Raw genomic sequence first — 27,945 nt, 5'->3', positions numbered from 1 at the left:
CCTGAATATTTCCAGATTCAAATTGTAAGATTTCTTTAAGGGCGCTTAAAGCTGCAACTTCTATTTACTTTTGTATTTAAATAATTTATATACAGAGATTGGATCAAGGTGGCCAGTAGGGTTTCCACTCTTTTCCTGTTCTTTCCACCCTCTTTCCTCTTTCTTTTGAATTTTCTTCCTCCCACTTTGGAATCTGAGAAATAATAAGGAAAAATTATATCTGTGTCTATATCTATACATGACTGTATATCTCTACCTCTGTCTCTTTCCTGGAGAAGACGAAGGAGTGATCACTATGGACCAGAAACTGAGCCTCACTGAAAGGCTGTGTCACTCAGTCAGTTATGCTGTGATAGCAAATAATCCCTAAATCTGAGTTATTTTAAACTCTATAATTTGTTTCTCACACATGTCACATGTTCATTTTGGGCAGTCAGGCTGGCTCGTCACCCCGGGAGCTAACCACCATCTCGCATGCTGCTGTTGCTATGTAGAGGGAAAAAAGAACTCCAGAGAGCCTCTCATTGGCAATTAAATGATCCCTGCTGAAAGTGACAAGCATCAAGAATTATACTCACAGTCCATGTCCCCAAACTAATGATGTGGCCCCATTTCCACAAAGGAGCCAGGAAGTGCAGTCCTGTCATTGGCCTGGAGAGGGGAGAACCGGATGTATTTGACATATAGCCTTACTGATCCCTAAAAGGCCAAGGTAGAGCAGATCTGATGGAAAGAAGAAACCACAGCTCAGAGTGGGCACAGGGCGGAACTGTGGAGGTAGACATGGAGGAGGAGGGGACCTGTGCCACAAACAGAGCAGTTTATTGGAGTCTTGTAATAGGGATAGCCTGGGAGATTGTTAGCTACCCATGCCCTAGAGCTGGAAGAAGTAGGGTGTTCTATTTTTAAATTTAGGGAAAAAAAATTTTTTTTTTGGCCATATTGTATAGCATATGGGATCTTAGTTCCCAGATGGGGGATTGAACTAGTGCCCTCTGCATTGGAAGGGCAGAGTCTTAATCACTGGACCGCCTGGGGACACAGTTCATGTGCTAAAGAAATGACAAAAAGTCTCCTCTATAAAGTCCTGTGTCCAAAGTCACTGTGTCTGATACAGTGCCTGGTAGATAGTATGTGTTCAATAAATAATAATTGATTAAATGATGGCTCTAAATTTACCACAGGAAAAAAGCAATCATTGTTGTTATTATTTATTGTCATCATCACCCTGTTATCCTATCTCAGAGATAAATTTGGTTTTGGAAACAAGTCAGTGTCTTGACCCCTTGTGAAATCACTTGAAGGAATTTCTCCCACCCAGCAACTGGCAGGATCCAAATGAAGGGCGTTGAAGCCTAGGGCTTTAGATTCTCAGTTCAGTGCAGTTGCTCAGTTGTGTCTGACTCTTTGTGACCCCATGAAATGCAGCACTCCAGGCTTCCGTGTCCATCACCAACTCACAGAGCTTGTTCAGACTCCTGTCCATCAAGTTGGTGATGCCATCCAACCTCTGTCATCTCATCCTCTGTCATCCTCTTCTCCTCCTGCCTTCAATCTTTTCCAGCATCAGGATCTTTTCCAATGAGTCAGTTCTTTGCATCAGGTGGCCAAAGTCTTGGAGCTTCAACATCAGTCCTTCCAATGAATATTCAGGACTGATTTCCTTTAGGATTGGCTGGTTTGAGCTCCTTACAGTTCAAGCTGTCGTGGTCCAGGTGCGAGTTGGAAAAGAATTTCCAGATGTGAGAGAATGAGAGGGAAATAAAGTTTATTAGAGTGGGAGATGCTGTTAGAACAGCGGGCCAGCTCAAGGGAGAACCAACATTAAACAGGGGTCCTTAGTCCACTTTTATACCCAGGGTACAAGGCGTGGGATAGGGGTCTTGCGGATCATTTGCTAATGTGGGGGAAGAGTAGGGCAAATACCTTCTCCCTATGGGATAGGAGGGGAGACAGGTTATACTGTTCCATTAATAGTTACAACATAGGAGAGGGAAGGACGATAAGGGTCTGGTTTTTATGTTCCTGAATTCCAAGACTCTCCTTGGTTTTACCTGCTCTTTCGTCCTTGGGTCACCACACAAGGGACTCTCAAGAGTCTTTTCCAACACCACAGTTCAAAAGCATCACTTCTTTGGCGCTCAGCTTTCTTTATGGTCCAACTCTCACATCCATACATGACTACTGGAAGAACTATAGCTTTGATTAGATGGACCTTTGTCAGCAAAGTAATGTCTCTGCTTTTTAATATGCTCTCTAGGTTGGTCATAGCTTTTCTTCCAAGGAGCAAGCATCTTTTAGTTTCATGGCTGCAGTCACCATCTGCAGTGATTTTGGAGCTCAAGAAAATAAAGTCTGTCACTGTTTTCATTGTTTCCCTATGTTTCATGGCAACACAGAATTTTAAAAGAAACCTCCTTTTAAATTTGTATAGAGAAGGGGAAAATATCTGACACTTGTAGTTTGTTTCCTCCTGCTACTCAAGAGAGAAATTAAAAATGTCTGACACTTGCAGCCTATTTCCTCCATTTGGAGACCCCTAGCCTTCCTGCCTGTTACTCTCTCAGGACCAGATGCCATGATCTTAGTTTTTTGAATGTTGAGTTTTAAGCAAGCTTTTTCACTCTTCTCTTTCACTTCCATCAAGAGCCTCTTTAGTTCCTCTTCACTTTCTGCCATAAGGGTGATGTCATCTGCATATCTGAGGTTATTGTTATTTCTCCCAGCAATCTTGATTCCAGTTTGTGCTTCATCCAGCCTGGCATTTTGCATGATATACTCTGCATATAAGTTAAATAAGGGTGACAATATACAGCCTTGATGTACTTTTTTCCCCATGTTTCCCATGTTCCATGTCTGGTTCTAACTGTTGCTTCTCGACCTGCATACAGATTTTTCAGGAGGCAGGTAAGGTGATCCAGTATTCACATATCTTTAAGAATTTTCCAGTTTTTTGTGATCCACACAGTCAAAGGCTTTGGCATAGTTAATAAAGCAGAAGTAGATGTTTTGCTGGAACTCTTCTGCTTTTTCTATGGTCCAGTGGATGCTGGCAATTTGATCTCTGGTTCCTCTGCCTTTTCTAAATCCAGCTTGTCCATCTGGAAGTTCTCTGTTCATGTATTGTTGAAGCCTCGCTTGGAGAATTTTGAGCATTACTTTGCTACCATGTGAAATGAGTATAATTGTGCAGTATTTGAACATTGTTTGGCATTGCCTTTCTTTGGGATTGGAATGAAAACTGACCTTTTCCAGTCCTGTGGCCACTGCTGAGTTTTCCAAACTTGCTGACATATTGAGTACAGCACTGTCATAGCGTCATCTTTTAGGATTTGAAAGAGCTCAGCTGGAATTCCATCACCTCCACTAGCTTTGTTCATTGTGATGCTTCCTAAGGGCCACTTGACTTCACACTCCAGGATGTCTGGCTCTAGATGAGTGATCACAGCATCAGTGTTATCTGGGTCATTGAGATCTTTTTTGTCCAGTTCTTCTGTGTATTCTCCCCACCTCTTCTTAATACCTTCTGCTTCTGTTAGGTCCATACCGTTTCTATCCTTTATTGTGCCCATCTTTGCATGAAATGTTCCCTTGGTATTGTTGCAGGAAGGGGGACCCCTTCCAGGGCCCCAAAGTGGGCTCTTGTCTAACACTCAGAAATGAATTGTCCGAGGAGACACATGTGCTGACAAAGCAAGAGATTTTATTGGGAAAGAGTGCCCGGGCAGAGAGCAGGAAGGAAGGGAACCCAGGGAAGCTGCTCTGCCTCATGGCTTGTAGTCTCCGGTTTTATGGTGATGGGATCAGTTTCTGGGTTGTCTTTAGCCAATGATCTGACTCAGAGTCCTTCCTGGTGGTGCAACGCCTTGCTCACCCAAGATGAATGCCAGTGAGAAGGCTTCTGGGAGCTGGTCGGACGTGTGGTGTCTCCTTTTGACTTTTCCTGAACTCTTCTGGTTGGTGGTGGCTTATTAGTTCCATGTTCCTTACCAGGACTTCCTGTCGTAAAACATCTCATGCAGATGGTTATTATGGTGTCTGGCCAGGATGTACAGTTTCAGTCAGTGTACTTCCCCTAACAGTATTTCTAATTTTCTTGAAGAGATCTCTAGTCTTTCCCATTCTATTGTTTTCCTTTATTTCTTTGCATTGATCACTGAGGCAGGCTTTCTTATCTCTCCTTGCTATTCTTTAGAACTCTTCATTCAGATGGGTATATCTTTCCTTTTCTCCTTTGCTTTTAGCTTCTCTTCTATTCTCAGCTATAGATCCCGAGTTCCCTTTTTTCCTAGCTGAGTCCTCATTTTCTCTTAACTTTCTTGACCCACCCACTATGCCTCCTCTTCTTGCCCTCTCAGCTTTGAGAAGGGATGTCCCTGGTTCTCCAGGCCACGCCTCCCTGTTGGTGGCCTCTGTCTGCATTGGGTCTGTGGAGGGAAGGGAGGTTGGGAGTGGGCTCTAGTCAGATTGTCTGTGTTTAAATCCACCATGAACTCACTCACTTTGTGATGTTGGGCAAATTACTTTGTCTTTCTGGGTCTCATTTTCCTCATTTACAAGATCTGAATAATATTAGAACATATGTCATAAGTCACTGTGAGTATTAAATGAGGTGATGGTTAGAAAGGTCTTAGAATGGTGCCCAGCACTTTGTTATTACCAATGACTATGATCATGGCTGTCTACACTACCTTCCTTCCAAGCTCCATCCACATCTAACTCCCAGGACTCTCTGCAGAGTTTCACTCACCTGGATGGTGGTCTCTTTGACATTAGTTTGTTTTGTTTTGAATTAATTTCCCAATACTCCAGAGTCCCAAGTTATCATTTTTAGGACTGCTTTAGTCTCAGATATTTTCTCGCTTTTAACCCACAAAGTTTCAAACGTCATTTAGTGGCTCTGTGCCCTGGTTTCCTTTTCTGAGAAGTTGGAACAGTGCCTTTTTCTTCCTAACTCCCAGGGATTATGGTCTTCTTTCTTCTTTGTTTTCTTTCTTAGCTTTGTCTTTATTTTATTCTATCTTGTGATTTTGTGTGTCCTTTAAGCCACCTTCAGAACTTGATGGGGAAAAGTAGGGGTATAAGTAAGTAAAGAACCACATAAATAAAATACAGAGTACTTACGAAAGCACTGAAAGAAATTCAAAGCATCATACATATGAGACATTTTTAGCCACTAAGTGTTATCAGTGGCAGAGGTTGGAAAATCATTTTGTCATTTTGTCTGTTGAGCTTAGAAATGTTCAAATTATCATAGACTTCATGTGCTATCTACAGAAAATAAAATATTAGAAAAACATGGAAGAGATAAACTTGCTTTGGTTCTTTGAAGATAGGAGTTCTGAAATAGTTAAGTACCAGAGTTAAGAATATACTTTTGAGACATGTAGCTGGAAGTTCTTAAAGAATTAACATAGTCATTATAATACATCTCTCACCCTCAGGAAGTGCTCACTGCAAAGGTCACACCAAAAAAAAATGCTTACAAAGGGAGTATAAAGTCACCTGCAAATAGTCATCACAATAGCTGATATTTATTGTTTTCTTGGCCCTTTCTCAGGTAATCCTTCAATAAGTAAGGGGAGAGATACTGTTTTCATCCCCATTGTAGAGATTTGTCTTTTTTGGCCAGCTGGCATGTGGGATCTTAGTTCCCCAACCAGGGATTGAACCTGTGCCCCTGCAATAGAAGCGCAGAGTCCTAACCTCTGGACTGCCAGGGAAAACCTCATCTCCATTTTAGAGCTGAGAAGACTGACACCCAGCTAAGTTATTTAACCAACACTCCAGACCGCCTTTGTGTATGGTTGTCAATGACCACATACACAATACTGCCCAAGTGACTCCCTCAAGCAGCAGTGCTTCTCAGGGTTTCCTCCAATACTTACACCATCAAGTTCTCTGTCTTACTCCACAGCCAGGGCCAGGGTAAGGGGAAATGGGTGACATTTTGCTTTGAATCCCATCTGGCTTGATCACCAGCACTGGCCTTCTCTTCTCACTTTACTGGGCTTACTCTCATCCTCAGCACACACTTAATAAGCCCATAAGTATCCTCAGCATGTGCTCAATAAGCCCACAACACTTGTTACTCAAGAGGGGCTGAATTTCAACACAACATTCTTAAAGACCAGAGAGGCTTGAAGACACTTGTTCTTCACCTTGTTTGATTGAAGATCCCTTCAAGAATCTGAAAGATTTACAAAGATGTGCTGTGTGTGTACACACACACACACACAAAGGAATATTACTCAGCCATTTAAAAAAATGAAATAATGCCATTTGCAGATAGGTGGATGGACCTTGAACTTATCTAGAGTTAAGTGAAGTAAGTCAGATAAAGATAAATATCATATGATATCACTTAAATGTAGAATCTAAAAATTGATACAAGTGAACTCATTTACAAAGCAAATAGACTCACAGACATGGAAAACAAATTTATGGTTACCAAAGGGGATAGCAAGGGTGAGGGGGAGATAAATTAGGAATCTGGGGTTAACATATACAAACTGCTATGTATAAAATTGATGAACAACAAGAAGCCACTGTATAACACAGGGAACTATATCCAATGTCTTGTAATAACCTACCATGGAAAAGAATCTGAAAAAGAATATATAGATGTGTATATATATATATAGATGTATATACACACACACACACATACACACACACAGTAAGTGTAAATATATATATATACACAAATAAAAACTTTCCTCCCAGTAGAGGAAGAGGGGGACCTCAAGTGTAATATGTGGTTCTGGGGGAATCCCCACTAGGAACCTAGGCCTTGAATGTAACATTTAAAGGAATAAAACAATGATGACAAGAAGAGGTGGTAGTTGGCTTGCTGTTTGCGGGGGGGGGGGTCGGAGTGGGAGCCTATCTCCTGCCTCCTCAGTCAAAAGCAAAAGCTGCCTGTCCCTATGATTTGATCATTAAAATTAATGCAAAACATTAATATAGTTCCCAGAAAGAATAATCTATCTTCCACTCAGTTTCTTGTGTGTTTTTTACCTGACTTTAAGGTCGCTGCTGGCTAGTTTTGTATGTTTAGGGTCTGCCACGTCCTGTATAATCTTCTGCTATCTTGGAGCTGGTCTGGCAGAGACTGTTTTGTGATGGCCTAACAGGAGTTCCACCGCAGACATTAGCCTGGATGGAAGTGCCTGTCCCCTAACCCTGTAGACTGGTGCACTTGACATTTTGCTACTGGCATGGATACATGAATACATGTGCTGGTGCATCTAACAGGAATTTATGTTTAGAAGCAGGATTTTCTATGAGTTGTTTCCTGTTGACTTGGGAAATGAAATGTTTGAAGGCAGTTGGGGTAAAATCACCAGACAACCCAAGAGATCCCATATATTGACTCTTTGGCAGTGTATTTACTGAAAAGAGTTATGTGTTGGTGGTGAATAAGGCCTTTGCTCAGCCCAGGAATTCTTGTGAAGTCCAGGCAGCAGGAACCCTGGCAGTGTTCCACAGTGATCAGCTGAGGGAAAAACAAAAGTCTTATAACACTAACTCTAAATGCCCCCTTTCCCTTGCAGAAGATAGTGTTGTCTTGCCAGACTTAGGAAAGCTGTTACCTTGTGCCCAGCTCTTGGCCTAACGGTCACAAAGCTGCAGTAACATGGGTGTGTTTCCCTCGCTCAATGTCCCTCAATCAATGTCCCATCCCCCTTTTAGTTTCTTGAAATAAAGAAATTTGACCTTTCTGCAAGTGGAACATTTTTCAATTTCTTAAGATAGTGAAAAAGGTAGTTTGGGGCAGACAACAAAGTAGGACTATAAATACTTGAACTCTCTGCTTAATTTGTGATCAGACAGAGATGAGCCTCCTGCGGGAGGACGGACACCTGGGCCTGGCAACCTCCTTTTCTCTGTTGAATGGGAAGGAAGTGTAGCTGTTGGGGTTTAAAGGGCTTTATCACTTTTTACTGGGTGTCCTTAGACATGTTAAGAACTTCTGAGCCTCAGTTTTTCATCTGTTCTATGGGGATAATAATACATAACCAGTGGGGTTGAGACTCAATAAGTGTCACAAATGGCAGCCCCACCCCACACTTTAACTCTTGTTTAAGCATCAGACTCAGTGGTTCATAATGTATAGAGTTTTGGATTATACATTCTTCCTCCATATTGAAGTGATATCTGCTTGTCTCTTTTTCTTAACCATATATTGCATATCTTGTGATGGTTAAGAGCATTGATCATTTTCCTATATTACTGTAAGAAAATAGATTAACCGCCACAAATGCCTGTGGCCATTTCCACTCTTACCAGTCAGGACTGAGTTTCGATAAACTACTTCCCAAGTTCTGAAGGAATTGGGTTTAGGGCTAAAAGAAATCAAATGGTAATCTTGATGGACATGGAACAGAGGCACACGGCGTTGTCCCTGGAGCTGGTGAGGTGACTGGCATCTGCCTCTGGCCATGGACGGAGAGACTGAGCGTCAGCCTGTCTCTTCAGTGTGGTGGTAGAATTGGCTTTCCTAGCTAGCCATCTTGTCTGCCTGTGCTGTGCTGATTAGTTAAGCTACCAGCGTTCCTTATTGGTGTCCCTGCTTTTGTTTCTGTGCGTCCAGGGGATGTAAACTGAGTGACCTGAGGGTGGGAGAGGGTGCAGAGTGGCAGTGATGGTTGCCAGCCCTCTGTTGCTGTCCACTGGAATGCCACACATTGTGTCCTTCACTGCAAGACTTGTTTTTAGTACCTGGGAGCAAGTGGGGGTTCTGTAACCATCACCTGTAATTTTCCACCGTGACTCCTCATTGTGTGCATGAGCATGCTGGCTTAGAAATCAGCTGGCTGGCAGCCACATGCCAGGCCTGTGCGCCCTGCTTTCAGCTGGAGCATCACAGGGCTGTGTTCTTTTTGGTCAGCCTTTGCTTCGTATCCCTTTCCTACTCTGGGCCAAGGGCAGCTCTTGGCCACATTTGGTTGTGCTTGAATTGTGATTTAGAATGGGAACAAAGATATCAATTTGGTTTAGAAAAATTAAAATCCAGAAATATAGTGTAACTGCCAACTTCTGGAAGTATTTCTGAAAATAATATATAGGATACTTCATTATTCAAAGCAGTTTCATAATTTAGAGTCCTACTTCTGTGGAATGTTCCCAATTTGGCAAGCCAGATATCCTAAAATTACTTGAACACTGTTGAAAAAGTGGTGCCCTGAAGACTTCCTTTTTAGACATATGGGCTTCCTTTGTCAGGCTTCAGGATTTGTGCCCCCTAGAAGCCATTAGGGATTTCAGACAATGAGCAACAGAGAAAATCCAAAGTGTGTCTTTCTTGTAGACTTACTCCCTCATCTTTGGAGGGAGGTTCCCACTTTGGAATATGTATGATAGTTATGATACTAGTGATGAAGTTTTAATCATCCTTTTTACAAAGTTATTAAAATAAATAGCACAGAAGGGTATGAAAGGAAAAGTCCTGTGTCTCTTCAATATTTCTCCCTAGAGATGATTATAAATAACTTTGTGTGTGTGTGTGTGTGTGTGTGTGTGTGTGTTTGTAAATAACTTTTATGTATCTTTCTAGACATTTTCTCTGCAATTATAAACTTACATATATATATAGTTATACATATGTATTCACAATACACATACACCACATGTATTACACACACACAAATAGCTCATATATCTATTTTTTTAAAAAATGCAAATAGAATTTTATTATACATACCATTTTGTATCTTACTGTTTTCACATAATGCCATATTGCAGCACTTCCCATGTTAATACACATAGATCTCATATTTTTGGTGGCTGCATAGTATCCCATTGTGTGATTGGACCATAATTTATGGAATGTGATGTCTGTTGGTGGATGTTTAGGTTGTCTCCACTTTTTAACTCTCACAGTCTTGTTATAGGTTTCCTCATACATATCTTACTCAGTGTATTTGATGGGTGAATACTCTTGTTAGTTGAATCACATCTTGAGAACTATATTGCTTTATTTATTTAATTAATTAATTAATTAATTTTTTGATGTGGACCATTTTTTAAAGTCTTTATTAAATTTTTTACAACATTGCTTGTAAAAAAAATTGTTTTAGTTTTTTGGTCATGAGGCATACTTAGCTCCCTAACCCAGAATCAAACCTGCACCTCCTGCATTGGAAGGTAAAGTCCTAACCACTGGACCATCAGAGAAGTCTCATGCTTTATTTTATTAGTTTTAAAAATTATTTGTTTATCTATTTTACTTTGTGGTTGCACTGGGTCTTCATTGCTGCCTGAGGGCTTTCTCTTCATTGAGGTACACGGGCTTCTCATTGAGGTTGTTTCTCTTGTTGAGGAGCACAGGCTCGAGGGCATGCAGGCTCAGTATTTGCAGCTTGCAGGCTCTAGAGTGCAGACTCAGTAGTTGTGGTACATGGATTCCATTGCTACTGGGCTTGTGGAATCTTCTCGGATCACGGATCGAACCTGAATCCCCTGCATTGGCAGGAGGATTTCTATCCACTATACCACCAGGGAAGACCCCACTCTTTATTTTAAATATTAGTGATTTAGTAGGTATTAGTGAAGAATATTTATAATGAAGCCTATGGGACCCAGGTTCGATCCTGGGTTGAGAAGGATCCCTGGAAAAGGAAATGGCAACACACTCTGGTATTCTTGCCTGGAGAATTGCATGGACAGAGGATCCTGGCGGGTTACAGTCCATGGGGTCGCAAAAAGAGTCAGACATGATAGAGTGTCTAACACACATACAATGACCAAAAAATGATCCCTTTAAGAAAGTATAAGAAACACATTTACAATTGGTGGAAGGGCTAGAGAAGCCAGTTTAGTTAGATTGATCTTAATATTTTCTGGGAGTTATTTCATGGTAAAATATTTGTTTTAGAACATCAAATTAATATGCCATGAAGGAATTTAAGGGAGTAACATTTTTTAATGAGTTTCCATAGTGGCAGATACAGAGTTGTGGCACATACATCATTAGAATGTTCTTCCAGAGGTGGAACTCTGAAAGAATTTCTCTTAAAAGGAAGTGAGAAATGTTGGGGTGGATTTTTCTTTCTAATACTGTGTTCACAAGTGATTAAAACAGCTATTTAAAAACTCACTAAAGAAGTAGATGTATGAGTAAACAGGAGTAAGGAACTGAATGGACATGTTTGCACAAAAATGGGCAACCCATTTTAATTCCATGAAATGAATACTAACTACTGTTTAAAGTAAATCTTGATATTGTTAACAGAGATGCTCTCCTTAAACAGATTCCTTAGAATTAGATTCATGCAAATAAACTCAGAACAATCTGAGTTCGCACTTAAATCCCTTTTTCCTTTTGTGGGCAAAGCCCTACTGTCAGATGTCTGTCTGATTAGCAGCGCCCGTGTTCAAAAAGCTGTGTGCCTCACATGAGGTGGGTCCCCAGGGCCACAGTCCAGCTTGTTCCTGAATGGACTGCCACTCTGCCACCAAGAATGACCCTTGGCAGCTCCAGCTCCAGGCCAGGACAGATTTTCTTCTACTATAATTCTATGTCTTATAACAATGCATCCGTCTTCCCTCTTTTGTTTAGGTAACTCAAGTTTTTACTCCACACCAGTGATTCTCACGGAGAAGGCAATGGCACCCCACTCCAGTACTCTTGCCTGGAAAATCCCATGGATGGAGGAGCCTGGTAGGCTGCGGTCCATGGGGTTGCTAAGAGTCGGACATGACTGAGCGACTTCACTTTCACTTTTCACTTTCACACACTGGAGAAGGAAATGGCAACCCACTCCAGTGTTCTTGCCTGGAGAGTCCCAGGGACAGGGGAGCCTGGTGGGCTGCCGTCTATGGGGTCGCACAGAGTCGGACACGACTGAAGTGACTTAGCAGCAGCAGCAGTGATTCTCAACCAGAGGTGATTTTTGCCCCCAGGGAACATTTGGCAGTGTTTGGGTGGTTTGGTTTCTCTTCCTCTCTCCTCCTCCTCCTTTTTTCTCCTTTTTTGAAGCCCAACAGAGATCAGGCCATCTCTTTATTTTGCCAAGGAAAGATCTTAAAAACAGCATATATCAGTCACTCCACAAATTTCCCATCATTTTGTGAAAAAAGTATATCTTTCTTACTAGGTGTTAATACCTCACCAATATGCTGATTTCTTTTCTGTTTTCTCCATGTTGTATTGGGTTGTTTACTTGAACCCCCAATGACTGGATTCTTTAAAATGCAGTAGATGTTGTTCATTCATCCAGTCAAGAAATGTTTATTGAGTGTCTGCTATGTGTCAGGCCCTGCGCTTGGCACTGGGCATACACAGTGAGCAAAATAAAGACCCAGCCTTCAAGGAGCTTTTATTCTAGCACTAGGGTCCTGGTTGGAGGGGGTACACAAGGGATAGATATACAATAAAACAAAGAAATAAGTACTGTATCAATTGATGCTATGAAGAAAAGGCTTGCTGCATGGGGGTGCATTTTAAACACCGCAGCTAGGAAAGGCCTCTGATATGTGACATGTGTAGAGGCTGGGAGAATTTAAGTATTAGTGAAGTAAATTAATGCTGTATTTCTTTTTGCTTATACAGTTAATTCTGTGATAAAGAGTCTCTTCTATACTTTTCTTTGGAAGAGGAGAAAATGCAAATATCAGAAAATAGCAATTAGAGAAATAGTCATATATTTATAGCACTGTCTCCTCAAAGTACAAAGCAAAAAGAAACAAATAAAAAGGACTGATGGTTGTTTTGGACTTTATACCAAGAATTGAGCCAGCTTTTTTCAAAATACCTATTACTGCTTCTCATCCATGGCAGCCTGAGTATCAATCCAGGAAGCATCTTTAAAGGTGTTATTTATTAATATTGGAAAAAGTAAGTCTCATCTGTGGGACCCAAGAAGCTCAAAGAAAAGTACCGAGCACTCAATGGTGGTTTATTTAGGAACATCTGTATATTTCCTGGTAAATGTTCCTGAATTTTAAATGCTTCTGAGCACAGCCCTATAGAATTAATTCCTTAACATAATTCCAAAGTCACAAAAGATTATTGAATTTTCTGCTTTTAGCTAAATGTTCAACTTTTGAGGCTGCAATTGGTAACATCCTTTTAAATAAGTTCTGCGCTTCCAAGACAATTCTTTCTAATTACACACCACCAGAGGATTGGAGGAGACATCGAGTTTGATCTAAGGTTGGTTGTCACCATTCATGCTCCTTGGGAATTTCTGTAGTTCTGGAATACATTCATCTCTTGACAGGGAGCAGGCCTGGTGGGGCATTGGGCTTCTTTGTCTGCTAGCAGATGAGCTTGGTGGCTGATTTGATTGTACTAAGTGAGCCTCTTCAGCCTTGATTCTTAACATTGACTGAGATGATTAGCATCACCTGGGAAGGAACTTTAATGATATTACTGATGCTTGGGACCCGCTGCCAGCAGCTTTGATTGAATTGGTACGGCGGGCAGCCTAGGGAATCAGGAGTTTTTAAAACCTCCTCAGGTAGGAAATGACAACCCACTCCAGTGTTCTTGCCTGGAGAATCCCAGGGACAGAGGAGTCTGGTGGGCTGCCATCTATGGGGTCGCAGAGTCAGACATGACTAAAGTGACTTAGCAGCAGCAGGTAGTTCCAATATGCAGCTAAACTTAAAAACCACTGCCTTTAGAGCAGTTCTTCTCTAAATGTAATGTCCATATCAGTCACCAGTCTGTTTTAAAATGTAGATTCTAATTCAGTGAAGTCTGAGGTAGAGACCAATGATGTCTAAATAAGACTGTAGAGCCAGGGTTAGCAGACTATGGCCTATGGACCAAGCCTGACCCAAGGCCTGCTTTTGTATCGTCTTATGGCCTTTTACAGGAAAAGTTTGCTAACCTCTGCTCTAGAAGACAGACCTTTGATAAACCTCCTTATAACCATTGAAAATTCCTTCTCAGTATTATCTTACTTTATGGCATGCCATAAGTGGCATTCCTCACTTTATGGCACTTCTTTCTCTGTTCTTGGGAATTTGTTTTTATATAAAAGTGATGGCATAACAAACTCTTTAAGGAGATGGGAATACCAGACCATCTTACCTGTCTCCTGAGAAACCTACATGCAGGTCAAGAAGCAACACTTAGAACCCTGTATGGAACAACTGGCTGATTCAGGATTGAGAAAGGAGTACGACAGGGCTGTTTATTGTCACTCTGTTTATTTAACTTACGCGCAGAACAAAGACATCATCCGAAATGCTGGGTTGGATGAGTTACAAGCTAGAATCAAGATTGCCGGGAGAGATACCAACAACTTCAGATATACAGATACCACTCTAATGGCAGAAAGTCAAGAGGAACTAAAGAACCTCTTGATAAGGGTGATGGAGGAGAGTGAAAAAACCCGCCTAAGACTCAATATTAAAACTAAGATCATGGCATCCAGTCCCATCACTTCATGGCAAATAGAAGGGGAAAAGGTGGAAGCAGTGACAGATTTCCTCTTCTTGGGCTCTGAAATCACTGTGGATGGTGACTGCAGCCATGAAATTAGAAGATGATTGCTTCTTGGCAGGAAAACTATGACAAACCTAGACAGTGTATTGAAAAGCAAAGACATCACTTGCCAGCCAAGGTCCATATAGTCAAAACTATGATCTAGCAGATAGTTATGTACAGATGTGAGAGGTGGATCATAAAGAAGGCTGAGTGCTAAAGAATTAGCGCTTTCAAACTGTGGTGCTGGAGAAAACTCTTGAGAGTCCCTTGGAAAGCTAATAGATCAAAGCAGTTAATCTTAAAGGAAATCAACCCTGAATACTCTTTGGAAGGACTGATGCTGAAGCTGAAGCTCTAATACTTTGGCCACCTGATGCAAACAGCTGACATATTAGAAAAGACCCTGATGCTGGGAAGGACTGAAGGCAGAAGGAGAAGAGGGCAACAGAGGATAAGATGGGTGGATGGCATCACCCATTCAATGGACATGAACTTAGACAAACTCCAGGAGATGGTGAGGGACAGGGAAGCCTGGCGTGCTGCAGTCCATGTGGTCTCAAAGAGTTGGACATGACTTGGCAGCTGAATAACAACAACAAAATGGCATAACTAGTAGAATTTGAAGCTCATGAGTTTCGGGTCAGGGAAAGAAAGAAAGAATGAAGTCACTCAGTTGTGTCTGACTCTTTGCAATCCCGTGGACTGTAGCCTACCATGCTCTTCCATCCATGGGATTTTCCAGGCAAGAGTACTAGAGTGGGTTGCCATTTCCTTCTCCAGAGGCTCTTCCAGACCCAGGGATCAAACCTGGGTCTCTGGGATTGTAGGCAGACGCTTTACCGTCTGAGTGTTGAATTGGCTACAAATAGGAGTATTACTATTTTAAAAGAAATTTCTGCCCTCTAATTATATTTTTTAAAAAATTCTTAATTGATTTTATTATAGCACCAAAAAGATACATTTTCCTTGAATCACAATATTCTGGTTTTAAATAAGGATTTCCTGGGCAGATAGATTCAAGAACCACTGAGGATTCCTCTTCAGAAACAGAAAAGTTCTGTGCCTAGGTTTGTCACATACAACCTGACTGATAACAGTTGATATATATTTTTTTGACTCATTGGAAAAATTCCTGATGCTAGGAAAGATTGAGGACAGAAGGAGAAGAGGGTGTCAGAGGATAAGATGGCTGGATGGCATCACCAATTCAATGAACATGAACTTGGGCAAACTTCAGGAGATGGTGAGGGACAGGGAGGCCTGGCATATTGCAGTCTATGGGGTCGCAGAGTCAGACTGAACTAGGCTATTGGACAACAACAACAACACATATATTTTGGCTGTGCTATGCAGCTTGTGGGATCTTAGCCAGGGATTGATGCTGTACCCTTGGCAGTAAAAGTATGGAGTCTTAACCACTGCTCTGCCGTGGAATTACCTTAAGTATTGATTTCAAGTGAAATGCTGGATGAATGAATTTTGTGCTTTAAGGATCCATTCCCTATGGGTAAACAGGAGGCATTGTGACTTTAAAATCAGAAAAATTGAGCAACTAATATTACTTAGGTCCACATCTTCAGTTCACAGATGAGAATCTCAGACTCCAGAAAATGCAAATCGGGGCCTGAGTGCCATAGCAAGATAATGATAGAAGTGGATCTGAAACTTATTCTTCTGATTTGGTTCCTGGTTCATACTTTTTCTATGATATCATATTGAAGATCCAGTATTGTGACTAAAATGCTTGATAGTATAAAAGGGCCAGTTTTAAAACTATCATAGGGATCCCTTCGTAGCTCCGTGGTAAATAATTAGCCTGCCAATGCAGGAGACAGGTTCGATCCCTGATCTGGGAAGATCTCACATGCTGCAGAACAACTAAGTCTGTGTGCCACAACTACTGAGCCTGCGCTTGGAAACTGGAAGCCAAAACTACTGAAGCCCGCATACCTTAAGGGTCCATGCTCCACCAGAGAAGCTACCACAATGAGAAGCCCTCACACCACAAATAGAGAATAGTCCCCACTCATGCCAACTAGAGAAAAGCCCATGCAGCAATGAAGACCCAGTACAGCCAAAAATAAATAAAATTATATATATAAAGAAACAAAACTATCACAGATCTTCCTATTTCTTTACTCACAGTGTTCATGCTTTCCTTTAAAACCTTGAGGATATTTGTAATAGCTATTCCAAGTTCTTGTCTGCTCATTCCATCATCTCTTTCCTTTCAAGATATAGTTCTACTGATTGATTTTTCTTCTGGATATAGGTCACATTTTTCTACTTCTCATGTCTAGTTAAGTTCTACTAGCTGCTTGGACTTCATGATATTACGTTGTTGACATCAATGTTTTTTTTTTTTTGCGGTCTTTAAAAAGTACTGAAGTTCATTTTGGTGGACAGTTAAGTTACTTGCTCATCAATTTGCTATTTTTCAGGCTTGTTTTTAAAGTTCATTAGGGAGATTTTGGTGTAGCCTTTACTCAGTGCTTAGTTTAGGTTATTACCAAGTTGTGGCCTTACTGGATCACTGCTGAATGGTCAGCTTATGGCTGGTTCCTTATGGCAATAGTTCCTTATGGCTGCCAGAACACGGCAGTCTTCCAGCCCTGGACAAGGTTTTGGACTTGTTCAGCTCAACTTCCCTGGCTTTGCCTGGCTTTATGGAGTTTCACCATAAATGTGCACAACTTAGTTCAGCTGCTCAGTCTTGTATGACTGTTTGTCACGCCATGGACAGCAGCACACCAGGCTTCCATGTTCTTCACTGTCTCCTGGAATTTGCTTAAACTCAAGTCCATTGAGTTGGCGATGCCATCCAACAATCTCATCCTCTGATGCCCCTTCCCCTCCTGCCCTCAATCTTTCCCAGAATCAGGGTCTTTCCCAATGAGTTGGCTCTTCACATCAGGTGGGCAAACTATTGGAGTTTCAGCTTCGGTATCAATCTTTCCAATGAATATTCAGGGTTGATTTCCTTTAGGATTGACTGGGTTGATCTTTTGCTGTCCAAAGGACTCTTGAGAGTCTTCCTCAGCACCACAATTCAAAAGTATCAATTCTTCGGTGCTCAGCTTTCACTATGGTCCAACTCTCACCTCTGTACATGACTACTGAAAAAACCATAGCTTTGACTAGACGGACCTTTGTCAGCAAAGTGATGTCTCTGCTTTTTAATTACGGTGGTTAGGATTGTCATAGCTTTTCTTCCAGAGAGCAAATGTCTTTTAATTTCATGGCTGCAGTTACTTTCCATAGTAATTTTGAAGCCCAAGAAAATAAAATGTGCCCTTGTTTCCACTTTTTCCCTATATATTTGTCATGAACAGATGGGACTGGATGCCATGATCTTAGTTTTTTGAATGTTGAGTTTTAAGTCAACTTTTTCACTCTGCTCTTTCACCTTCATCAAGAGGCTGTTTAGTTTCTCTTCACTTTCTGCCATTAGAGTGATATCATCTGAATAGCTGAGGTTGTTGATATTTCTCCCAGCAATCTTGATTCCAGCTAGGGATTCATCCCAGCCCAGAATTTTACATGACATACTCTGCATATAAGTTAAATAAGCAGGGTGACAACATACAGCCTTGTCTACTCCTTTCCCAATTTTGAACCAGTCCATTGTTCCATGTCTGGTTCTAACTGTTGCTTCTTGACCTGCATACAGATTTCTTAGGAGGCAGGTAAGGTGATCTGGTATTCCCATCTCTAAGAATTTTCCACAGTTTGTTGTGATCCACACAGTCAAAGGCTTTAGTGTAGTCAATGAAGCAGAAGTAAATGTTTTTATGGAATTCCCTTCCTTTTTCTATGATTCAACAGGTGTTGGCAATTTGATCTCTGGTTCCTCTGCCTTTTCTTTTTTTTTTTTTTTTAGTTGCCTATTCAAAAAATTTCATTTTATTTTTTCATTTATTTTTATTAGTTGGAGGCTAATTACTTTACAATATTGTAGTGGTTTTTGTCATACATTGACTTGAATTAGCCATGGATTTACATGTATTCCCCAACCCATTCCGCACCCCCCCACCTCCCTCTCTACCCGCTCCCTCTGGGTCTTCCCAGTGCACCAGGCCCGAGCACTTGTCTCATGCATCCCACCTGGGCTGGTGATCTGTTTCACCCTAGATAATATACATGTTTCGATGCTGTTCTCCTGAAACATCCCACCCTCGCCTTCTCCCACAGAGTCCAAAAGTCTGTTCTGTACATCTGTGTCTCTTTTTCTGTTTTGCATATAGGGTTATCGTTACCATCTTTCTAAATTCCATATATATGTGTTAGTATACTGTAATGGTCTTTATCTTTCTGGCTTACTTCACTCTGTATAATGGGCTCCAGTTTCATCCATCTCATTAGAACTGATTCAAATGAATTCTTTTTAATGGCTGAGTAATATTCCATGGTGTATATGTACCACAGCTTCCTTATCCATTCATCTGCTGATGGGCATCTAGGTTGCTTCCATGTCCTGGCTATTATAAACAGTGCTGCGATGAACATTGGGGTGCACGTGTCTCTTTCAGATCTGGTTTCCTCAGTGTGTATGCCCAGAAGTGGGATTGCTGGGTCATATGGCAGTTCTATTTCCAGTTTTTTAAGAAATCTCCACACTGTTTTCCATAGCGGCTGTACTAGTTTGCATTCCCACCAACAGTGTAAGAGGGTTCCCTTTTCTCCACACCCTCTCCAGCATTTATTGCTTGTAGACTTTTGGATAGCAGCCATCCTGACTGGCGTGTAATGGTACCTCATTGTGGTTTTGATTTGCATTTCTCTGATAATGAGTGATGTTGAGCATCTTTTCATGTGTTTGTTAGCCATCTGTATGTCTTCTTTGGAGAAATGTCTGTTTAGTTCTTTGGCCCATTTTTTGATTGGATCATTTATTTTTCTGGAATTGAGCTGCAGGAGTTGCTTGTATATTTTTGAGATTAATCCTTTGTCTGTTTCTTCATTTGCTATTATTTTCTCCCAATCTGAGGGCTGTCTTTTCACCTTACTTATAGTTTCCTTTGTTGTGCAAAAGCTTTTAAGTTTCATTAGGTCCCATTTGTTTATTTTTGCTTTTATTTCCAATATTCTGGGAGGTGGGTCATAGAGGATCTTGCTGTGATTTATGTCGGAGAGTGTTTTGCCTATGTTCTCCTCTAGGAGTTTTATAGTTTCTGGTCTTACATTTAGATCTTTAATCCATTTTGAGTTTATTTTTGTGTATGGTGTTAGAAGGTGTTCTAGTTTCATTCTTTTACAAGTGGTTGACCAGTTTTCCCAGCACCACTTGTTAAAGAGGTTGTCTTTTTTCCATTGTATATCCTTGCCTCCTTTGTCGAAGATAAGGTGTCCATAGGTTCGTGGATTTATCTCTGGGCTTTCTATTCTGTTCCATTGATCTATATTTCTGTCTTTGTGCCAGTACCATACTGTCTTGATGACTGTGGCTTTGTAGTAGAGTCTGAAGTCAGGCAGGTTGATTCCTCCAGTTCCATTCTTCTTTCTCAAGATTACTTTGGCTATTCGAGGTTTTTTGTATTTCCATACAAATTGTGAAATTCTTTGGTCTAGTTCTGTGAAAAATACCGTTGGTAGCTTGATAGGGATTGCATTGAATCTATAGATTGCTTTGGGTAGAATAGCCATTTTGACAATATTGATTCTTCCAATCCATGAACACGGTATGTTTCTCCATCTGTTTGTGTCCTCTTTGATTTCTTTCATCAGTGTTTTATAGTTTTCTATGTATAGGTCTTTTGTTTCTTTAGGTAGATATACTCCTAAGTATTTTATTCTTTTTGTTGCAATGGTGAATGGTATTGTTTCCTTAATTTCTCTTTCTGTTTTCTCATTGTTAGTATATAGGAATGCAAGGGATTTCTGTGTGTTAATTTTATATCCTGCAACTTTACTATATTCATTGATTAGCTCTAGTAATTTTCTGGTAGAGTCTTTAGGGTTTTCTATGTAGAGGATCATGTCATCTGCAAACAGTGAGAGTTTCACTTCTTCTTTTCCTATCTGGATTCCTTTTACTTCTTTTTCTGCTCTGATTGCTGTGGCCAAAAACTTCCAAAACTATGTTGAATAGTAGTGGTGAGAGTGGGCACCCTTGTCTTGTTCCTGATTTTAGGGGAAATGCTTTCAATTTTTCACCATTGAGGGTAATGCTTGCTGTGGGTTTTGTCATATATAGCTTTTATTATGTTGAGGTATGTTCCTTCTATTCCTGCTTTTTGGAGAGTTTTAATCATAAATGAGTGTTGAATTTTGTCAAAGGCTTTCTCTGCATCTATTGAGATAATCATATGGTTTTTATCTTTCAATTTGTTAATGTGGTGTATTACATTGATTGATTTGCGGATATTAAAGAATCCTTGCATTCCTGGGATAAAGCCCACTTGGTCATGGTGTATGATTTTTTTAATATGTTGTTGGATTCTGTTTGCTAGAATTTTGTTAAGGATTTTTGCATCTATGTTCATCAGTGATATTGACCTGTAGTTTTCTTTTTTTGTAGCATCTTTGTCTGGTTTTCCTCTGCCTCTAAATCCAGCTTGTACATCTGGAAGGTCTTGGTTCACCTACTATTGAAGACTAACTTGAAGGATTTTGAGCATTACTTTGCTGGCATGTGAAATGAATGCAATTTTATGGTAGTTTGAAGATTCTTTGGCATTGCCCTTCTTTGGGATTGGAATGAAAACTGACTTTTTCCAGTCCTGTGGCCACTGCTGAGTTTTCCAAATTTGCTGGCATATTGAGTGCAGCACTTACACAGCATCATCTTTTAGGATTTGAAATAGCTTAGCAGGAATTCCATCACTTCCTGATGTTTCCTAAGGTCCACTTGACTTCACACTCCAGGATGTCTGGCTCTACTTGAGTGATCATACCATTCTGGTTATCCAGGTCATTAACATCTTTTTTGCATAGTTCTGTGCATTTTTGTCATCTCTTCTTAATATCTTCTGCTTCTGTTAGGTCCATACCATTTCTGTCCTTTATCATACCTATCTTTGCATGAAATGTTCCTTTGGTATCTCTGATTTTCTTGAAGCGATCGCTAGTCTTTTCCATTCTATTGTTTTCCTCTATTTCTTTGCATTGTTTATTTAAGGAGGCCTTCTTATCTCTCCTTCCTATTCTCTGGAACTCTGCATTCAGTTGGGTATATCTTTCCCTTTCTCCTTTGCCTTTTGCTTTTCTTCTTTTCTCAGCTATTTTTAAGGCCTCCTCAGACAACCATTTTGCCTTTTTGCATTTCTTTTTCTTTGGGATAGTTTTGGTCACTGCCTCCTGTACAATGTTATGAATCTCTGTCCGTTGTTCTTCAGGCAGTCTTGTCTGCCAGATCTAATCCCTTGAGTCTATTCATCAACTCCAATATTTAAGTTTAAAGGATTTGAATTAGATCTTACTTGAATAGCCTAGTGATTTTCCTCCTTTCTTCAAATTTAAGCCTGAATTTTGCAATAAGGAGTTCATGGTCTGAGCCATAGTCAGCTCCCGGTCTTGTTTTTGCTGACTGTATAGAGCTTCTCCATCTTTGGGTACAAAGAATATAATCAATCAGATTTCAGTATTGACCTTGTGATGTCCATGTGTAGTGTCATCTCTTGTGTTGTTGGAAGTGGGTTTTTGCTATGACCAGTGTCTTCTCTTGACAAAACTCTGTTATCCTTTGCCCTGCCTCATTTTGTACTCCAAGGCCAAACTTGCCTGTTACTCTAGGTATCTCTTGACTTCCTACTTTTGCATTCTAATCCCCTACGATGAAAAGAACATCTTTTTTTGGTTTGTTTGTTAGCTCTACAAGGTCTTATAGGTCTTCATAGAACTGTTCGACTCTTCAGCTTCTCAGCATTAGTGGTTGGGACAAAAACTGTGAATTACTGTGATGTTGAATGGTTTGCCTTCAAAATAAATCAAGATCATGTGCTCAGTAAAAGATGCAAAAAGAATACCTATTCCAATCTCTGGAGCTCTTTCCCTGTGTAGCGCCCTCCTCTCTAGGACTTAGCCTCACAAATTCCAAGTACCTTACACTCGTATCTACCTCCTTACTGGGCTCTGCTTAGATCCCACTCCTGCACTGTGGTCCAGAAAATGCCTCCAGGCAGGAAACTGGGGCAGTCCCAGCTCATCTTGTTTTGTTTCCCTTTTCTCAGGGATCCTATACCACCTGTGTCCAGTATTTGAAAAGAGTTGTTCCATACATTTTGTCCTATTTTCTGGTTATTTACAGCAGAAGGGCAAGTTTGGTACCAGATAATTTTATCACTGCCTGAGGTTTTTGTTGTTCAGTTGCTCAGTCTTGTCTGACTCTTTGCAACCCCGTCCTTCACTATCTCCCAGAGTTGACTCAAACTCATGTCCCTTGAGTCAATGATGCCATCCAACCATCTCATCCTCTATTGTCCCCTTCTCCTCCTGCCCTCAACCATTCCCAGAATCAGGGTCTTTTCCAGTGAGTTGGCTCTTCGCATATGGTGGCCAAAGCATTGAAGCTTCAGCTTTAACATCTGTCCTTCCAGTGAATATTCAGAGATGATTTTCTTTTGGATTGACTGGTTTGACTCCTTGCAGTCCAAGGGACTCTTAGGAGTCTTCTCCAGCACCAACTTGAGAGCATCAATTCTTTGGTTCTCAGCCTTTTTTATGTCCAACTCTCACATCTGTGCATGACTGCTGGAAAAACCATAGCTTTGACTATACAGACCTTTGTCAGCAAAGTGATGTCTCTACTTTTTAGTATGCTGTCTAGGTTTGTCTAGATTTTCTTCCAAGGAGCAAGTGTTTTTTAATTTCATGGCTTCAGTTACTGTCTGCAGTGATTTCAGAGCCTAAGAAAATAAAGTCTGTCACTGTTTCCACTTTTTCCCCATCTATTTGCCATGAAGTTTTGTGAGAGGTGATTTAGATTTTTTTCTCTACTATTTTTCCATATTAAGTAAAGGCAGAGATCTTGTCCCCACTTTATAGGTTAGATGACATAGAGCTGCCAAGAGTGATTAAGATGCTCAGCAATGCTGAGATTTGAACAGGGCACAGCAGACTCTGAAGTTTGTTCTAGTCATCGTTATGGTTCACCAGCAGAGGGTACCTTTCCCTGACTCATTTTTGTTGACTTGCCTAGTATTTTTTCCCCTTTCACCTGATTCTGCCCCTACAGGAATACCATTTATTTTCTTCTTATTTTTAAAACCAATACATGCTAATTGTAGAAGACTTTGAAAATACAGAACATTAGAAGGACAAAAATCATCTATACACTTACCGTTATCCATTATTTTCAATCTCAAACTTTGGTTTTTAACTGTAATGCTCACCTTTGTAACTGCTTTGTCTTCGCCACATATAATGTGGTATTTATTGATGAATGTTTATTGATTTTAGGCACCATCAGAACTCTATAGAATATTTAAAGAAGCACTTAGTTTGCTAAGAAAGTCACACATTTGTTTTTATGCCTAAAGAGCTACTGAATTCCAGTGGACACACATGGGGGCCTGCTATACTTTTTCAGTTTCAGGTCTATGCCATGTTAACTTTCATGGCCCTCACGGCTAAGGAGCAATGCAAGGGCACCATGCTATATCCATAGGCACTCAGCTGATACCTTTTGACTGTAGGCTTTCAGAGATGGAAAGTAAATTCGGTACATTTATTCACCAACTATTCATTGAACAAGCTCTGTGCTAGCTCCTGGGGAGGAAGTGTGAGCTAGAAAGAGTCTTTCCTGTCTTGGAAAGACTTACCCTTTAGTGATAGAAAACCCACAAAATCCATTTCTGAAACGTCCAGATTAGAAGACATTTTCCCACCTTGATATTTTTACCAGTAAACTCAGAATTGTTTGTCATAGGTAGGTTTAAAAAGGAACAGTTGTGGAAGTCCAAGTAAAGTTCATAAAATAAAGATGGGAACATGTTACTTTAGGCTGATGTTAAATGATCTCTTAGCCTGCTATCATGCTGTCTCACAGGGAAGGTTTTATGTATGTCTCCTTTGGTCTTGTCTTCTTTTCATCTCTGAGTTTGATGTATAAGCTTTAGCCTGGGCCTTTGATTTACATTGTTCTGAAGAAAGAGACTGGGGATGACAAAGCCAGCCAGGCCATCCCTAAGAGCCCGATATATTGTCCCAAATCAAGCTGTCTGAGAGCCACACAGAGGATTTCTGCAGCCTACTCGGGGGGGGCCTGCTGGGAGGCATCAACCTGAAAGCCTCATAAAATAGAGTTTCCCCATCCTACTTGGAAAGGCACAGTTTGCCTGGGTATTGGGTTATGGCAGCAATTTGTAATCCTTTGGAATATCATTCACTATCAGAGTTTAATCAACTGAGAAAATAAGAAATTATGGGTCCATCAGTTATGGATATGTTAAATAAAGGGCTTTAAAATTATGTGGAAGTCTGTGACCAATATATTTTTTTAAAATTTTAGTTTTTTTACAATGTCATGTTAGTTTCTACTGTACAGCAACATCAATCAGCGGTAAGTATACATATATCCTTTCCTTCTTGTGACTCCCTTCCATTTTTCCTGCATCCCACCTCTCTAGGTCATCACACAGCACTGAGCTGAGCTCCCTGTGTTATATAGCAGATTCCCACTGGTTATCTACTTTACATATGGTAGTGTATATATGTCAGTGCTACTGTCTCAATTTATACCCCCAACTCCTTCCCCGCTGTTGTGTCCACAAGTCCGTTCTCTATGTCTGCATGTGACCAACATTTTTTAAACTCTAAAACATAGCTTGGTAAAAACTTTGTTGTAGCATACTGAGTATTGAGGGACAGTGAGTTCAGTTACCTCAGTTACCTGAGTTATCACTCAGTTTGGGAGTGATAACAAATTACCCCCAACATTCAACAGCTTAAAACAACAAACATTCATTATCTCACAGTTTCTGGGGGTCAAAAATCTGGGAGTGGCTTAGCTAGGGGTTTCTGGCTTAAGGGGTCTCATGAGGTTGCAGTCAAGCCTTGGCTGAAACTAGAGGATCTGCTTCCAAGAAGATTCACTCGTGTGACTCCTGGCTGGAGTTTTCAGTTCTCCAGGCCCCTGCATAGGGCTGCTGAGTGTCCTCAAGACATGGAAGGTGACTTCTCCCCATGTGAGTTGAGAGAGAGAGAGGTGGAGGGTGCTCAAAACAGAAGCCACAGTGCCTTTCATAATCTGATCTTGGAAGCAACAGACCATCACTCCTACCATATTCTGCGTGTCACACGGGCCTACCCTGCTACAGCATGGGAGGAGGCTATTCCAGAATTTCATGAACCCCAGGAGATAGGGACCTTTAGGGGTCGTGTTGAAGGCTTGGCTACCATGTCGGCTTTGATCAGACAAAATTTCGTTTAAAAGTCCATCATGTTGGGTCAGGTGAGTTAATATATACTGCTTCTGTTGTTTGTCTTCTTGAGAGATACAAAGTGAAAATCCAGATCTGAGAGGTTGTGAATGTGCATGTGCATGTGTGTGTCCCTGAATCCCAGCCATGAGGCCAATTCTATAGTTTCTTATCATCCGTCAGGCGAAAGAGCTGACACTTGAGAGGCACGGATTGATCACTGGCAGACTTCTGAGACTGGATGAACAGTCTCAACCTGGGCAAGACCAGGGACCCAGTACAAGGGAAAAACCCCTTCTTGTCTGTCCACTGAAGGGGACACTGACCAGGCTCCAGGTCTGGGGAATCAAGGAGGAAACCTGTTGTCAGTGGAACATCCTGGGATCACATCAAAGCCATGGTGCCTTTTAGCCCTCGTTTTCCACAAAGGGAAAGAGGGATCCGGTGTCCGGCTGCTGGTCTGGTCTCCTCCATATGAGATCCAGGCCTGGTATTGGCCAAGTTACATGCTTGCTCTAGGATTTAAATTCCTCAGTGTTACAAAATGGTTGGGCTAGAAGAAAAATTTATTAGCACCGGCCTTCCTTTGAGTTCAGTCATGTTGCAGCTGCTGTTTCAGCAGGTATTTGACCACTGAAGAGTTACTGAGCCTTCAAATGTGAAAGCTTCTGGTTTCTAAGTGGCATTTTATTTCCACTCAGAGACTTGTAAGTAGCCAGTCTTATGGCAGTACCCTGATTTCTCCAGTAACAAATAGTCAGGGGGAGTTACCAAAGTCCCCCAGACATTCTGAGCAGTGTGCAAATGATGTGCTTATTTGCTTTTCATAAAAGTTATACCCTCCATCCATATTCTCCCACTGGGAATATTCTTACCACATTTGCTTCATCATTCTCTCTGTTTCCATTCAATGCTGCTTTTCAGAAGGGTTGTTCTTATTATAAGGGTAGTAAGTTAACATTGTAAAATACAGACAAACTTAAAGAAGAAAGCTTAAAAAGAAGAAACTCTAGATGAAAAGGGTGGAAAGAAGTTGGGATGGTCTTCAAGCACATCTAATGACTTATTTTCTTATAACTGTTCACATCACTTAACTATGGTTCCTGGGTACATGAAGGTTTGCTATTTTTGCTTTTGTATGTTTCCTGCTTGCTTGAGTATTTCATGTATTTTTTAAAAAGCAATACTGAAAAAAAATAAAAATAAAAAAAAAAATAAAAAGCAATACTGAGAAGAAACCCTTCTTTTTAAAACCTGGAGATAATCCTTAATCATTGTTGCCATTTTTGTGATTTACTTGTAGCTTTTTTTTAACCAAATAAGAGTCATTCTATGTATAATTTTGCATGCAGCTTTTTTTCCATTCTGTAGAATAGGTGCCTAGAAGGTGGAATTACTGCATCAAAAGGCAGGCACCTTTCCAAATTTGTTACATAAGTGCTGCTAACGCTCCAAAAAACTGTCAAAAATGTCTGAGAGCGACTGTGTTCCCACATCCTTGCTGACATGGGTGAAAAACAAGAATTCATGGTTCTAATTTGCATTTCTTTGATTACTAGTAAGGTTTGTGCATCACTCTATTTAATTTTCTTAGACATTTTATTCTCCTATGAATTATCTGTCCTTATCACTGGATTTTTTTTAATTGGGTTATTTGCTTTTCAAAAAAATTATACCCTTCATCCATATTCTCTCACTGAAAATATTCTTACCACATTTGCTTCATCATTCTTTCTGTATATTATTTTTTCTCTTAATCATTTGAGAATAAGTGTAGATATGATGCTCCTTCACTCATAAATACTGTAGTACAGTGTATATTTTCTAAAAAAGGGACATTCTCTTATATAACTATAGTACAGTTATCAAAGTCAGAGAAATCAACATTAATACAGAGCTTGACTGTGGATTATTCCACAGACCCAATTCAATTTTTGCCAGTTGTCTATTTCCTTTCGACATGAGCCTTTTCTGATATCATTTAAATTCAAAAATAAATTTTTAATCACTGAAAAACATGGAATTGTATAGATATGCTATAATTTATTAGCTATCTTTGCCAGCTATTATTAATATTTTTACTCTTGCAGATAATGCCATTGAGCACATCAGTGTCACATGTGTTTTCTCTTGCATCCTGCTGAC

At 40.5% G+C, this 27,945-nt stretch overlaps 1 protein-coding gene across 6 annotated transcripts in view; it reads left to right on the top strand.

Annotated features, from left to right (window-relative positions):
• SHLD1 (shieldin complex subunit 1) overlaps positions 1-27,945 on the top strand; it is a 125,711-nt gene that overhangs the window by 57,440 nt on the left and 40,326 nt on the right. Inside the window, exon 3 of one of the 6 annotated variants that reach the window (XM_043479397.1) lies at positions 13,035-13,629. The exons of the other annotated variants lie outside the window; for them this stretch is intronic. Coding sequence (XP_043335332.1) covers positions 13,035-13,153 — 119 coding nt within the window. The 3' untranslated portion in view covers positions 13,154-13,629. Of the gene's footprint in view, positions 1-13,034; positions 13,630-27,945 lie in introns of those variants that run through there. 6 annotated transcript variants of the gene reach the window in all.

Source organism: Cervus canadensis, chromosome 10, assembly GCF_019320065.1.
Source record: "Cervus canadensis isolate Bull #8, Minnesota chromosome 10, ASM1932006v1, whole genome shotgun sequence".
Classification (NCBI taxonomy): Eukaryota; Metazoa; Chordata; class Mammalia; order Artiodactyla; family Cervidae; genus Cervus; species Cervus canadensis.
This window is presented reverse-complemented; position numbering and strand designations above follow the sequence as displayed.